This window comes from Salvelinus sp. IW2-2015, linkage group LG7 (genome assembly GCF_002910315.2).
Source record: "Salvelinus sp. IW2-2015 linkage group LG7, ASM291031v2, whole genome shotgun sequence".
NCBI classification, from domain to species: Eukaryota; Metazoa; Chordata; class Actinopteri; order Salmoniformes; family Salmonidae; genus Salvelinus; species Salvelinus sp. IW2-2015.
Window position 1 is genome coordinate 24,511,079 of NC_036847.1, and position 14,661 is coordinate 24,525,739.

General features: G+C 40.1%; 2 protein-coding genes and 1 non-coding gene across 4 annotated transcripts; 2 read left to right on the forward strand and 1 right to left on the reverse strand.

Annotated features, from left to right (window-relative positions):
• Positions 1–1,809: 1,809 nt before the first annotated feature.
• Positions 1,810–7,230, forward strand: LOC111966666 (tumor protein D54-like). 2 transcript variants are annotated; one of them, XR_002877672.2, is made up of 10 exons: positions 1,810–2,359; positions 2,832–2,947; positions 3,185–3,333; positions 3,799–3,846; positions 4,541–4,642; positions 5,286–5,312; positions 6,091–6,135; positions 6,258–6,326; positions 6,452–6,500; positions 6,618–6,658. XR_002877672.2 is itself a non-coding variant. In XM_023991528.2 (9 exons), the coding sequence occupies exons 1-9, from the start codon at positions 2,347–2,349 to the stop codon at positions 6,699–6,701; spliced, it is 633 nt and encodes a 210-aa protein (XP_023847296.1). In that variant the 5' UTR covers positions 1,810–2,346; the 3' UTR covers positions 6,702–7,230. The 2 variants fall into 2 exon arrangements, 1 of the variants encoding a protein (XP_023847296.1); XM_023991528.2 differs by lacking the exon at positions 6,258–6,326 and having other exon boundaries at positions 6,618–7,230.
• A 120-nt stretch (positions 7,231–7,350) lies between these two features.
• On the reverse strand, positions 7,351–7,422 carry trnae-cuc (transfer RNA glutamic acid (anticodon CUC)). The gene has a single exon. It is a non-coding gene; the product is annotated as a tRNA-Glu (tRNA).
• Positions 7,423–7,838: 416 nt separating this feature from the next.
• On the forward strand, positions 7,839–12,050 carry LOC111966675 (pancreatic progenitor cell differentiation and proliferation factor). The gene is made up of 4 exons (XM_023991544.2): positions 7,839–8,062; positions 9,829–10,010; positions 10,241–10,334; positions 10,504–12,050. Exons 2-4 carry the CDS (start codon positions 9,878–9,880, stop codon positions 10,628–10,630), a joined length of 354 nt encoding a protein of 117 aa, XP_023847312.1. The 5' UTR covers positions 7,839–8,062; positions 9,829–9,877; the 3' UTR covers positions 10,631–12,050.
• Positions 12,051–14,661: the final 2,611 nt, after the last annotated feature.

The window sequence follows — 14,661 nt, forward strand, 5'->3', positions numbered from 1 at the left end:
ACATTCAAAATAGAGCTACACAATTCTCAGTTTAGAATTGCCATCAGCTGATGCCAGTTATAAACATATAGCTCCTTTCCTTTAGCCACTTAAACCCATAGATTTGGACTCCTGTTTACCTGTGTTTGTGCCCTTCCCATTGCATTGTGGTTATATTGTGCTGAGATCTGTGCGTGTAGAAGGGTGGAAAGGGAGGGCAGGGCACACAAGCTGCATTTTATGACAGCAATATCATGAAATACTGATGGTGACATTGCTTTCTTAACATTTGGTGGGTCTTGAATTTAATTGGCTTGGTTTGGTCTGTTCTTGTGTGAAGGAAGCATTGCTTTGTCCTGCCCCTAAAATCCGAATTGAATGCTTGTAATCTTGCCCCTGACTTCCCTGCATCGAAGAACTGACTAACACCAGAAGATAAATATCATACATAGGTTTGTTAACATATGTAGTCATGTATATTTTGTTTAGTTTTACTTGCCACTGTGCCACCCGCAGTCCCGTTGGATTGTTGGGATGTGACCCAGACATCTCTGAGCAACACTTCTCTGCACATTTGAGTGGTTGTTCTCAATATCCAGTTATTTTATGTTTTACCTGTGCGTAATTTTCTTGTGGTTCAGAGTGTTACCCCACACTGTCTAAGCCAAGGACCATGACCTGATCCAATTTAGAGGGGGACATATTTTCATTCCAGGCACTGTTAATTTATGTTTAGATGTGATGAAAAAGACTACTGTATGGGTGTAGGGAAAAGTTGGGAGCATTTGAAGAATATTATCATCTTGTTTTTTATAATTCTGTTGAAGGGAATTCAGAAGTGTTGTAATTGTCCAATGCTGTGTTAATTTCTTTTTACCATCATTGAATTTTGAGTGTCGATATTGGTACTTTCTTAGGTCATAAGTAATTTCATCAGTGGGCTAGCACTACCACAGGCAGCTYTTATCCTATAACCAGAATAGATTTATGTTTTTAATATAAATATATACAACTAAATATATGTAAAGTGTAACTAATGCATAACYTGCCATTATCATAATTTGTTTGTTTCATTAATGCCAATTATGTTTCAATGGTTTACAATGGATGTCTGAGCTCCTCTCATCTGCCCTCTGCTTTTGATGGTATGGTTGTTTGACATGTGTGGTCCTTTTACAGTGTTTGCTGTGCCCTCCTCAGAAACCGCCCCATAGATATACCTACCTGTTATCGCTTATTTATTGAGATGTTGGAAAATGCTAATTGTTAAATGAGCTGAATGCAATGTGAGTTCAAAAAACTACTGAACCAATGATCAGGAAATAGTTCCATAAAAATGTATCGATACAGACGACATAGTATATAGTATAATGATAGTGATATAGTAATTTTGTGAAATTCATTTTATTTAAGTTAACTTATTTTGTCATGTTTTGATGATGAACGGCTATAGTTATAAATGGTATGTTTTTTGTTGTTGATGTGGCCATTAAATTTTGCAACGCATGGTTTAATGGTTAAGGTCTGTTGTACATACACTTAAATATTACGTATAAATCTGGACCTTTATGTTGTAGCATGGTAATGTGTGTGTGAAAGAAAACAAAGTGGGTCATTGATCTGCTGTTGTTAAATAAATGTTCCTGAACATGTACTGTTGTTTTCTTTATCATTTAAATTCTCATGCTTCTACAAGTATGCTGCAAATATAATATTCTCGTAGGCCTACCGGGACCTTCAAATAAGCCTACACTAGAACATGAAAGGCGGCTTGGTGCATTAATTTTGCCAGTAGATGGAGACAGAGCCCGTGCTGTGGAATCCTCTGTTTCGCGCCCTCACTCATTTTACCACCTGATGGATATTTTCCCAAAGATCCAGCAGTCTGCACAGGTGCCAAAATTGCGTTTTAGCAGTTTTAGCAAAGATCCGCATTAGCAGCAACGTTCTTACAACATGAATTGGGAAAGTAGCTTATACTGTAAAATAGCATCGATGATCAATGTGGCGCATCTTCTGTATACAAATACCTATTATTTGTTTACCTAACCGGAGCGCACTCCCCATTATCACACACTCTCACGTGCGGAAGATTAACTCTCATTCTCATAATTACAGGTTGCTTTTTCCTCTTGAATAAACAACATTACTTTTCCAATAAGACTACATTATAGTGTTTTCTTCGCTTTTCTGTAAATGGCTTAGACATGTAAACCATTGCGTGAGACTGAATTTGAGCATAGAGAAGCATTTGAGAGATCTAGTATCGACGAGTAGGGATTGGACTCCATTTAGCAAGAGCAACGTTAGCTTGAACACGGAAAAYACGTACCGGGTGAAACTGAGTTTTTCATACGTCTGCTGATCATGAATAGGCAAGGTAAGTCGGTTGCATTTCATTTACTAAGTCTAGATTGTTCAATTGTTTAATTACCAACTGACATACTACTCAGAATCACGCGGGTAGATACAATACTTTATATTAGACTACCTAGCCTCTACTGCTATGCGTGATTGGCCACACGCAATGTTATTGTTAGATCTACAGGTAGCCATATAATTCCTTAACATGGACAGCGCACTGGACGAAAATGAGTACAACGTACTGGGTCAACACAGTGGCTGCCCTACATGATGTAGCTACACATTTGTTCAGGACATTTTCAGCCTGTCCTTGACTAGACTACATGAATGTATTATTTACTTCATGAAGATGATTTACTTCATGAAGATGAACTGTATGTTTGAATGGCCAGTAGCTACTGTAATTAATGTCAACAACTGATCGAAAATGTATGCCCAAGCATCTATGGTTTGCATCTCAGACAGTAACATCTATACTCCTTTAAAAGGTTGCAGTGGGGGGAATGTTTCACCAAGGAACATTTCCATTGGAATATCAAGAAATGGTCTGACTAACGGTTTATCAGAGGAGGATGAGGATGATTTAAAGATGGAGCTAGCAAAGGTAATATTCCCTCTGTGTCTGTCCAACGTTGCCATTTTGTCCCATTCTTCATGTTGTCAAACATTGTCATACTCATGTATGATGAATGTGTCTCTTAGGATAATACTTTGTAAAGATTTGATTTAGCACCGTACCCAAATGAATGGAAAAAGACAAGTCATAGATTAATTTCCAATACAATTATTATTACCTCTGGTTCCTTGAAGGTAAACTTTTCTGTCATTTTGTTCTGCTCAGACAGAGGATGAGATGCAGACATTGCGGCAGGTGCTCTTGGCCAAAGAGAAATATGCGGTGGACATCAAGAGGCAGCTGGGTATGGGCCCCTTCAGTGAGATTAAACAGAACATGTCCAAAGGCTGGCATGAAGTCCAAACCTCCAACATGTAAGTACTTCCTGTGAGATGCCATCATGATGTCACGTTGTTTCAACCACCTATACACCATCACCACCACCAGAAACATTTCTTAAAGTAACCTGAGGTATTAGAAAGAGCTTGACAATAGTACATCAGATATAGCATCAGAATAGTATCAGAATTGAAGGCATTCCAAAACTGTGAATAGATTTAAAACTAATGAAGAGCCTTTGCAAATGAACCAGGGAGGTTTTGACTCTGACCTAATGTGAGTAAAAGTTGGGCAAAGGTCAAACAACAACCATGCCTGCCAAAGCAGCTATTGTAGCTATTATTATTTCTGGCAGAATGTTGTGGAAAAGCATGCAACGTCAGCACCCTGTTTTAGCCTGATGTGATAGTTGCTGGGTACTCCTGAAAGGCACACTCATGTTTGGTACTTAGTGTTCTCCAAGATGGAGCCGTGATGATAATCTACCTCTATTTTTACAGATATCTGACCGCCTCAGCTACTCTGGAGGACATCAGCCAATCTAACGCGTGAGTGGTTACTATGTTTACATCCTTCATATGCATTATATACTATATGTTGATTTAACCAAGATGGGGTTTTCCGAAAGTGTTGTTGTTCTCACATGTCAACTAACAAGTAATATGTGGGGACAGCTGATGGGATTTTAAGGTCAACTAGGATCAGATGCCTGTTAATAGCCTGTCTAATAGCCTGTCTTAACACTGGCAGTAGCATTAACACAACAGGCTAGCCTGGCCAGGGAGGAAGCACTTCATTTGGTGAAAACAGAGGGGGTGGGGATATCTGGCTATATGCACTAGGACGGGGGTGAAGATGATGTACGAAAAATGTATGCACTCACTACTGTAAGTCACTCCGGATAAGAGCGTCTGCTAAATAACTAAAATGTAAATGTCCATCCATGTTCACTCCCTTTGTCCTGCTGCTGCTGTTTGCTACACGGAGCTCGTCACTGTGACGTTGTCTCAGAGATTTCCCTTTTTGTTGTTCCAATTCTAAATCTACTTTAAGGAATGGGAGGAGACACAAAAGTGGAATGTGAGGATGTGGTCGATATACAAATATGAATAGAATACCACTTATTGGGTAATTGAACACAGTACCTCAGTGACATAGAGATTGTGAATTGCCCTTTTCAACAATAAAAAAAACTCCTGTCACTTCATATAGTCAACACTCTCTCCCTCTCTGTGTCTCTAGGTATAAGATGACCCATGACACTATTTCTCATGCAGGACAGATCAGCACTGCTGCCATGTCCACAATGGGTGTGGCCATCACAAAGAGACTGGGAGAAATGAGGTACCTTTCAGCCTTCCCTTGACTCTTTTATTATCCTCCCATACATCCTCCCATTCTTTCCATCTTCCTTTACCCCCTCTAAAACTCATCCGTCCACCATTGGGGCCACCCTTCATATTCGTAATCTCTTTTCTTAATCCGTTGAATTATCCATCCATCTTTTTAATCCAGCTAAATACTGTATATTCAGCTATTTTCATGCAGTTCATCTTCACAGGACACATTTGTTGAGGACAAAGGTTTCTTCTTTTGGACTTGTTTATGAATGCCAGGGAGAAAACAACAGCCTTAATCCAATCAGATCAGCCTGTTTTAGTTGGCAACAATATCTGTTTATCTACTGTACTGTTCCTACAAGGCCTTTAAATGGAGCCTGTGTAAAGGGTAGCTACCGATGTCATGCATTTTTGCTTTCCATTAATGGCAAGCACACACAAACCCACAGACAGACATACACAAACACACACACACACACACACACACACACACACACACACACACACACACACACACACACACNCACACACACACACTCATACAGCGCACTGCCAATTTACACCTCCATGTGGCCTCTTGATTACTGTATCTGACCCATCTCTCTATCCCCATCTCTTTCCTGTGACGCTGCACACTTACCGGATAGAGCACTGCCTTTGCCAAGCCCACCTCGGTAAGGATAGTAGGAGTGCCTTGGCCTCCAGCCTACTGCACCAGATTGTCTCACCTCTGAAGCTTTGTGATGATGAAACATCTTGATTTCGATGTGATGTATTCTCAAACTGTTGCATTAGCTTTAGCCTCGGGATCCAGGCTCCTCGGCCCTGCAATACTATATTACCTTAGACCTGAGTGAACTACCTAAACTAACTAACTAACTAGTTAACTATAACTAACTAACTACTGAGTGAAGTGTTGCATTCGTTTAGACCTGAGTGAACTGCTGATAGAAGCACGTTAATGTTGCTGACCTTTCACCCTTCACCTAATTAAGCTGCTACTGATATTATCTATTGTTCTTGCTCACATGCTGTACTATTGTAGGCCTGCCCTACTTCATGCTGTACCGCTGTAGGCCTTCCCTACTACATGCTGTACTGCTGTAGACCTGCCCTACTACATGCTGTACTGCTGTAGACCTGCCCTACTACATGCTGTAGACCTGCCCTACTACATGCTGTACTGCTGTAGGTCTGCCCCACTACATGTTGTACTGCTGTAGACCTGCCCCACTACATGCTGTACTGCTGTAGACCTGCCCCCACTACATGCTGTACTGCTGTAGACCTGCCCCACTACATGCTGTACTGCTGTAGGCCTACCCTACTACACGTTGTACTGCTGTAGGCCTGCTCTACTACATGCTGTACTGCTGTAGGCCTGCCCTACTACATGCTGTACTGCTCTTACTCATCTCTCTTTGTCTCTCTTTCTGCTCTCTTAAACACCAGCCCCTCCTTGGGCCACTCCATCAGTGTGCCTGCTATGAGTATGAGGTAAGACACTGTGCACGCCTGTTTCACTCTCTGACATCCCTGAAATTCTGCCCTACTACTACTTCCTGCAGTACCTCCATAGGCGGTGAATGACATTTGAATGATATTAACCTCGTCCCCAGGCTAATTGCGAACAGCGCTTGGGGAGGAAGACTCTGGTGAACGAGATTAGAATTACATTAATGCTGCAAGTAAAAAAAGTTTAATTTAAAGTTAAATTTAGTTTGATTTATCTTTCAGTGAATCGTTTAACCTGAAATGGTACTGTACCTCAAAGTGATTTCCATTGTTTTAGAGATCATTCTTTCTGCCTTAGACATTCCAATACATTCAAGTCCTTTGAAGACATGGTGGGAAGCGTGAAGGTTAGTGTCTGTGTTCTCTCACAATCACAAACAAACACAAAGAACAGAAAATATTGTATTGTCTCGTCTTTGATATTCAATTCCTCATCTCTCTACTGTTTCCTGTCTCTCACATAGAACAAGGTGTCCGGGAGTCGAGGGAATGACGGAAATGTCTCTGGGTTTGGTAGAAGCCCATCTCAGAACAGTGGTTCCTTCTAACATAATCCACCTAATTTTCCCTCTTCCATCTGTAATCTTATTACAGTATACTCCCTTAATCACTTTCACCTGATGTCATTGTCCACACTATCCCATCAGACATTAAACATTTGTAGGATGTTGATGAATGAATAAATTACCAAATACAGTTTCTATCGATTCCATGTGGGCTATGCAGAGATATTTAACTTTTTTGTTGATGTGGGAGAGATTTAAAATGTCATACTGTGAATTGAATGTCATCAAGGTACAAATGTTTTTCTACAATTTTATAGGATGTAGCTTCACTTGTGAGATAGGAGTAATGCATTTTGTATAGCTTTGTCAGTGTTGGTTCCAACCATTCATTAATTTAAAATGGTAAATAGTATTTCCAATATCCAGCTATTTATATTGTCCTGTTGATTGAAGGAAAATATTATTGTTAGCTTATATCCTGCTACTGCATTCTAAGAACATAACAATCCCAAATGTACAGTGAAGTATTTTTGTACTTTGAGAATTTTTTATTAAAACGTATTATATGTGGTCTGGTCTCATGTGTAATGATTTTGGATAACATAACTTACGGTTAGCATAACGAGATACATAAACATGATTATTGCTGTTTCACAGCAATAAGTGAACATTTGTGTCAAAGAAAAATGTGTTCCCTGACCGGGAATCGAACCCGGGCCGCGGCGGTGAGAGCGCCGAATCCTAACCACTAGACCACCAGGGAAGGTTAAAATAATTGATTACAATATAGTTTTTAACCTTGAAATTCCGAAGATATTATACAGTTCTTTTAGGAACAATTGTTACACTTGTCTGATTCCAAACAACTTACAAGCACTGAAAATAATAMATTCTGATAATGACATCATGGCATATGTTCTGCTAGAGTTATGATTCATTCCACGCCATAGCTAGAAAACCAAATTAAAACAATGAATCAGAACATTCACTGGGTTAAAGTTCGCTGACTTATAATCAGTTCTTCGTGTTGTTTATTGTTTCCACAGAATTGACGTGGCAAGGGCATTGCAACCAAATGATTGTGATTTCATTGATTGCAACGCATGTTTGTGCTTGCCTTGCCTAGTGCAAACGCTGTATAAAAGTGCCCTGTCCACGCCCATGAGCAGCTCGTCCAGTAGGCGTCATATTCTGCACTGTATAAAGCTACCTGCCTTTCGCTCTTCAGTAGCCTGCCTATTCCTACAATAACGACACCATAAAGACCTTGAAGGGTCCTTTCAGAGAATATACCCACAAATGGGCAATAATAGTCCTTTAGTGTAATTCACTGATCTTTGCCAACCGACCCTCATCCTCAATCCTTTGTTGTTTTTCAGCATCACCAAACGCCCAGTAAAAAGGTAAGATTGATTTGATTGCTTTTAGATTAAGGCAAACAATATGGGCCTCTGACTATGCCATCTTCAATGTCAATTGTATAACCTATTATTTCTATTAATGGACAATGTATTTCCAATCCTATATATTAACCTATTAAAGAAAGAGCTATGGTACTAAATGATATTGTATTTATTGTCCTGGCACAAATCATTACAAATTCACATTTCACATTGTCTTTAATAATGTAATAGGTATGTGGTATGTGGATTTTGACTGCTGATGTTTTAGTCTCTTTGCATCTACATTTTATCTGGATAGTCTGTTGTTTATTATGCACCTGCCAGTGCCACTGTCATTTATTGTACTGCACGTGAGGTTATATTGTATTGGTCCCCTGCTGGCATTGTCTTTGCTCCCTAGGATCCTTGGGACCTCCCTACTCTAAACCCTAACCCCTACCCTAACCTTAACCATAACCTAACCTTAACCCTTACTTTAACCATTTTACATTTCAACTTCAATAGGGTAGGGACATCCCAAGGAACCTGGGATAGCACAGACCCTGTTGGCATGAATTAAATCTAATTTTATTGGTCTGTACATATACTTTGCAGATGTAATCACAGGTGCAGCGAAACGCTTATGCTTCTATCTTCAACAGTGCACTAATACCTAACAATATACACACATAAAAAAATATCAGAATGAGCAATGTCAGAGTCCGGAATATAAATATATATGTATATACAGTTTGGACAGTACATGAATATAAAAGGTGTGTACAGCAGTAGTTATAAAGGTTGAGCCTTGACTAGAATACAGTAAAACAGTATGAATATAATGTGTAATGCGGATGCATATTCACACACATCTAATGTGCCCCACAGCAGTAAACATTTATTTAAACTTTATTTTTCCACTGTGCGAAGGGAATTGGTTTATCCTTGAGATGTTTTATTTGCAACTGCCTATGTAGCACAGACGAGAATTAGGCTGGCAATCCCCAGCCATCTGGACAAGAGCTTCTGTCCTGTTTGGACCGGTTCGGACATGATAGAACTGACTTAGCATCGAACATGTAATCATGAGGTTGCTTCTCAGTAAACTATTCACTTTTGCTTATAGTAATGTAGTTTGGTTGGGGAGTAAAATCACATTTTTGGCATGTTTCATTCCACTGCAGTGTTTGAGATGTCAGTGTGAGTGATTACCACAGTTGAACTGTTGGCAACCTTTCTCTTAGAAAAAGGTTTTTGATTCCTGTATAGTCCTGCTTACCGCTATATTCTGTTTTTCGAGTGGCTTAGTCAGTACCTTAGAGGTCCTGTAGCGGCTAGCCCCAGTGTTGAGCCCTGCCACGCACCTAGCCGGTACACAGCACTCTGTTTCCTGGCTAGGTTCCCGGAAGTTGGGACATTATACCTGCAAACCCCAGCCCCGCACTGTCCAGTTATTTTCAGAACATGGTGTTGAAATCAGACTCTCAACTGTTGACCTCTCTAAGCCAACATTGAGACCTGCCTATAATAGGCTAATGATATGCTTCTGTTAATGGATAATGCTAGTAATCATGAAATAGGTCGTCAATTTGCGCAAAGGCTTTTGCACAGCTTTTTGTCTATGTTCAGGATGTTGTGTTATGGCCCATTCAGTGAGATCTAGCATGCAGCATTCATAGACAATATTATTTGGCTCATCCCAGTATCACTTGCCTCTACTTGCAAGGTTCCTGTTTCCACACTCGTAATAACCCATTCTTCTCTCTCCTTTCCTCTCTCTCCCTAAGGTTTCCCATCTTCCATCTTTGAGCGTTTTTGAAGGAAAGGTTGAAGAAAATGGCAGCAATTCCATCTACCGGCTCTCTCATCGCCACCCATGATTACTACAGAAGGCGCATAGGATCCACCTCTAGCAATAGCTCTTGTGGCAGTTCTGAGTACGCTGGCGAAGTCATTCCACACCCCCCAGGTACAGATGATCAGATAACTGCAACGGTGCCTCTGAAATGGCACCCTATTCTCTATATAGTGCACTACCAAGGGCCCTGGTCAAATGTAGTGCACTATGTAAGGAAAAGGGTGCCATTTCAGACAACTCTCACTCTGACAAATGCCTTTAATTAGGAACATATCCTATATCTCTCTGTGCAACTTGATCTGACCAGGTTCCTAATCTTCCTTTTGTATTATTTTTCTTAGGTCTGCAGAGACAGGACTCTGGTCACTGGTGGTCTTCTTTCTTCTTTGCAAACAAACAGAACCAGCCTGGCAGCATGGTTGGATCTGAACAGAAGTGAGTTCACTAACCTAAGAGTCACATAAATTAATCAAATCCATGCATGGTTTAAATGTTGTGCTTGATTTCTCCTTTCTTTGTAAAATGTCTAATTTTGAGTAACCAGTTGTTAGGCCTAATTGTAGCCATGTACCTCTGTCTAAACAATATTTCCCTCTTGTTGCAGGAGTGGAACATACACGGTGAACAACGGTCGGGTGACTTGTATTGCCAGGGAGATGGTGTTGAAGAGGCAGCTCAGTGAAAGCAGCGACTCTGGGAAGATGGAACATGGGAGGCCACCACCCTCCTAATTCCTTCTCCTCAACACCCAACATCCCACTCCTCACCACCCCATGGAGATGGAGGCAGCGGAGACTACTTTTTTTTACCTTTTAGTGATGGGGGCTGCTTTTCCTCCCTCTTTGTTTATAAGTAATATATTCTATCTTTTTATAATTAAAGACTAAAAAAGCCAAACAATTTYYCCCCCCCCCAGTGTCTGTCTGATATCATGCTTTTTGCTGTTAAATAAATCAAAGTATTTCATACTTTTTTCTTGAATTATATTAAATAAGTCCCTAAATATTTTATTTTATATATTTTTTGTTAATATTTTTGTTTATATAAACTTTACACACAGAAAAGTTTAGGGCAGAAATTGCTCTCTAGTTATTTCACCTGATTAGCCTAGTTAGTGAGAAAGTGTAGTTTATAATAACTTACTTTCTATAACAAGCGTGAATATTCCTATAACTCATAGCCACTATATTGAACATGTGAAGTGTCCATGGCTCTGATGAAAGGGGATAGACAGACTTTAGAAGGAGCAGTTCTGGCATCCACAATATGTAACCTGATAACAATCCTGAGAACTCCATTGTCAGGTTTGTTCATGTCATTACTGATGTGTAGAATCTGTATTACAACATGCTGCTAGCCAGTGTTGATGTACTTGCTGAATGGAATTAACACGGTTAGGCTGCAATGTGATTAGCAACAGCTAATTGATAAAGACGATGGCTTATATAATACATTACACCTGTTCTGTTCTGAAATATAGATCAACCATCTGTGGAACATTCTGCGTTATTGCAGTCATTAACATTGTTTCGCACAACCTCTTGGGGTTAAAAGTGAATGTCAACTATATTTTTGATACAGTCTTTCTATGATCTCAACATATTGGCATGGTGGAGTCAACACCTAGTTATATCAACAAGGATCCAATAAAATACACTTTCAGGATTGTTCATTAAAGCATGGAGTTAATGGGAAGAGTTTACTAGTTTTACACTGACTGAAGTCATCAACAATGTTTACTCCAGTTACATTTAATTGAACCTACTGTATAGTTATACAAGTTATTCTCATTGAGATAAAATCTATTTAGCAAAAGAGACCTGTAGACATGGCTCTTACATACAGTGTCACGCCCTGACCTCTTTTTATGTCTCTATTTGGTTTGGTCAGGGTGTGATTTGGGGTGGGCATTCTATGTTTTTGTTTTCTATGATTTTGTATTTCTATGTTTTGGCCGGGTATGGTTCTCAATCAGGGACAGCTGTCTATCGTTGTCTCTGATTGGGAACCATACTTAGGTAGCCCTTTTCCCTCCTTTCTTTGTGGGAAGTTAACGTTGTTTGTGGCACTTAGCCTTAAGCTTCACGGTTGTTTTGTATTGTTTATTGTTTTTGTCGGCGTCATCCTAATAAAAAGGAATATGTATGCTCACCACGCTGCACCTTGGTCCAGTTCTTTTGACGGCCGTGACATACAGGCTACATATAGTTGAAGTCAGAAGTTTACATACACTTTAGCCAAATACATTTAAACTCAGTTTTTTACAGTTCCTGACATTTAATCCTAGTAAAAATTCCATGTCTTAGGTCAGTTAGGATCACCAATAGTACGCAAGTGTTTATACTTGCGTACTATTGTTTGTACAGATGCACGTGGTACCTTCAGGCGATTGGAAATTGCTCCCAAGGWTGAACCAGACTTGTGGAGGTCTACAATTTTTTTTCTGAGGTCTTGGCTGATTTCTTTTTTTGATTTTCCCATGGTGTCAAGCAAAGAGACACTGAGTTTGAAGGTAGGCCTTGAAATACATCCACAGGTACACCAACGATTGACTCAAATTATATCAATTAGCCTATCAGAAGCTTCTAAAGCCATGACATCATTTTCTGGAATTTTTCAAGCTGATTAAAGGCACAGTCAACTTAGTATATGTAAACTTCTGGCCAACTGGAATTGTGATACAGTGAATTATAAGTGAAATAATCTGTCTGTAACCAATTGTTGGAAAAATGACTTGTGTCATGCACAAAGTAGATGTCCTAACCGACTTACCAAAACTATAGTTTGTTAACAAGAAATTTGTGGAGTGGTTGAAAAACGAGTTTTGACGACTCCAACCTAAGTGTATGTAAACTTCGGACTTCAACTGTACGTACATGTTACATGTTGTGACATAGCCTACAGTACATGTTGTGACATAGCCTACAGTACATGTTGTGACATAGCCTACAGTACATGTTGTGATGCACAGTGTGATATGTATAGCACCAAATAGTTATTGCGGTCGCTTAAGCGTTTCATTTATGCATGGAAGATATTCTGTGCGCATGCACAATACACTTTCACGTTCTTGCCATGCTGACAGATCTGTAACTGGAGAGGAATCAACAATCTGTCAACATCGGAGTTATTAGAGCAGGTGCATGTGTCTTGAACCAGACTAACCAAACACCAAATCGGTGTAAAAATATATACAATCTCCAAAAAACAGTAGCTGTTTTGTTTTGCAGACTGACCGTGAAACTAAACAGAAAAAAATAAGGTTTGAGAAGCCACTGTACAACCGGGAGAGCTTTAAGAACAGAATCTTGAACTTATCTTACTCAGCCACTGGAACATAGGAAATTAACATAACAAGCCAGAAAAACGGTAGGAGCAATCCTTATTAACAGTTTAAAACGGGTTCAAACAAAACAATAACCTGGAACAAAACTAAACATGTGACTGACAAAGATTGTTCAGAGCACCTGACCTGTGTCAATGTGTGATTTAAAGATTAAGCACCTAAATACCATTGCCTCAACAAACACCATAACCTTCAACAAATACACTCAATGCCCCCTCCTCCCCCCTGCCCTCCCTGTTGCTATTCCTGACTTAGCATTTCTAATTATATTCCAGTCTCTAAATCTGTCACACCTACAGACATGGGAATCTCGCATCCAGCACACGCATGGTCCGAGCATGCGCTGTGACTGGCACTCCTTATTTTACCTCAGAGGACAGAGGATATTGTAGGTTACCCTGCTCAAAGTTTAGGGGAGCACAGTATGTGAGAAAGAGAGAGAGGGGGGGTCGAGAGATAGAGAGACACAAATATCACTTTCACTACCGTATGAAAGGGCGAGAGGTAAAGACAAACAGACAGAGAAACAGACATTACGTAAAGTGGGTAAGAGGTGAGTCGGTTCAGATATCATTTTTATATGTGGTCTCAGGTTGGGCCTTGTGTGGCAGCAGGCCCGGTAGTCCCGGATAGACAGTCCCTCATCATGGGCTCAGTGATATAAGGGGAATCTGGGGCAAACCTATAGCAGCTGCCTGGCCGAGTCTGAGCTGTGACTCACTAGATCTACTGAGCTAGAATGCAGCCTCCAAACTTTCACAGTAGAGTTGGGAGGTGGAGGAATGGAGGGGATGTGGGATGTCGGGGTTCTCCACATCACACAGAATATTACAGTAACATGGAGTCTATTAGGCGTGGGACACAGCGTTAATATTACTCTGGTTGGGTGTTTTTTGTATTTTGTATTAATTATTTGTGTACTTGTTTGACATTTTACTGCATATTTAGAAGCTAGTAACATAAGCATTTTGCTACACCCGCTATAATATCTGCTAAACTGTGTATGTAACAAATAAATGTTGATATGATTTGTTAGGGTTAGGTTTAAGGTTGAGGGTTAAAGTTGAACTGGGATGTAGACATGAAGCTAGGGTTAGAGTTAGGGTTGAGATTAGTGTTAGGTTGAACTGGGATGTAGACATGAAGCTAGGGTTAGACTTAGACTTGAGGTTAGTGTTAGGGTTGAACTGGGATGTGGAGATGAAGCTAGGGTTAGAGTTAGGGTTGAGATTAGTGTTAGGTTGAACTGGGATGTAGACATGAAGCTAGGGTTAGACTTAGACTTGAGGTTAGTGTTAGGGTTGAACTGGGATGTGGAGACGAAGCTAGGGTTAGAGTTAGGGTTGAGATTAGTGTTAGGTTGAACTGGGATGTAGACATGAAGCTAGGGTTAGACTTAGACTTGAGGTTAGTGTT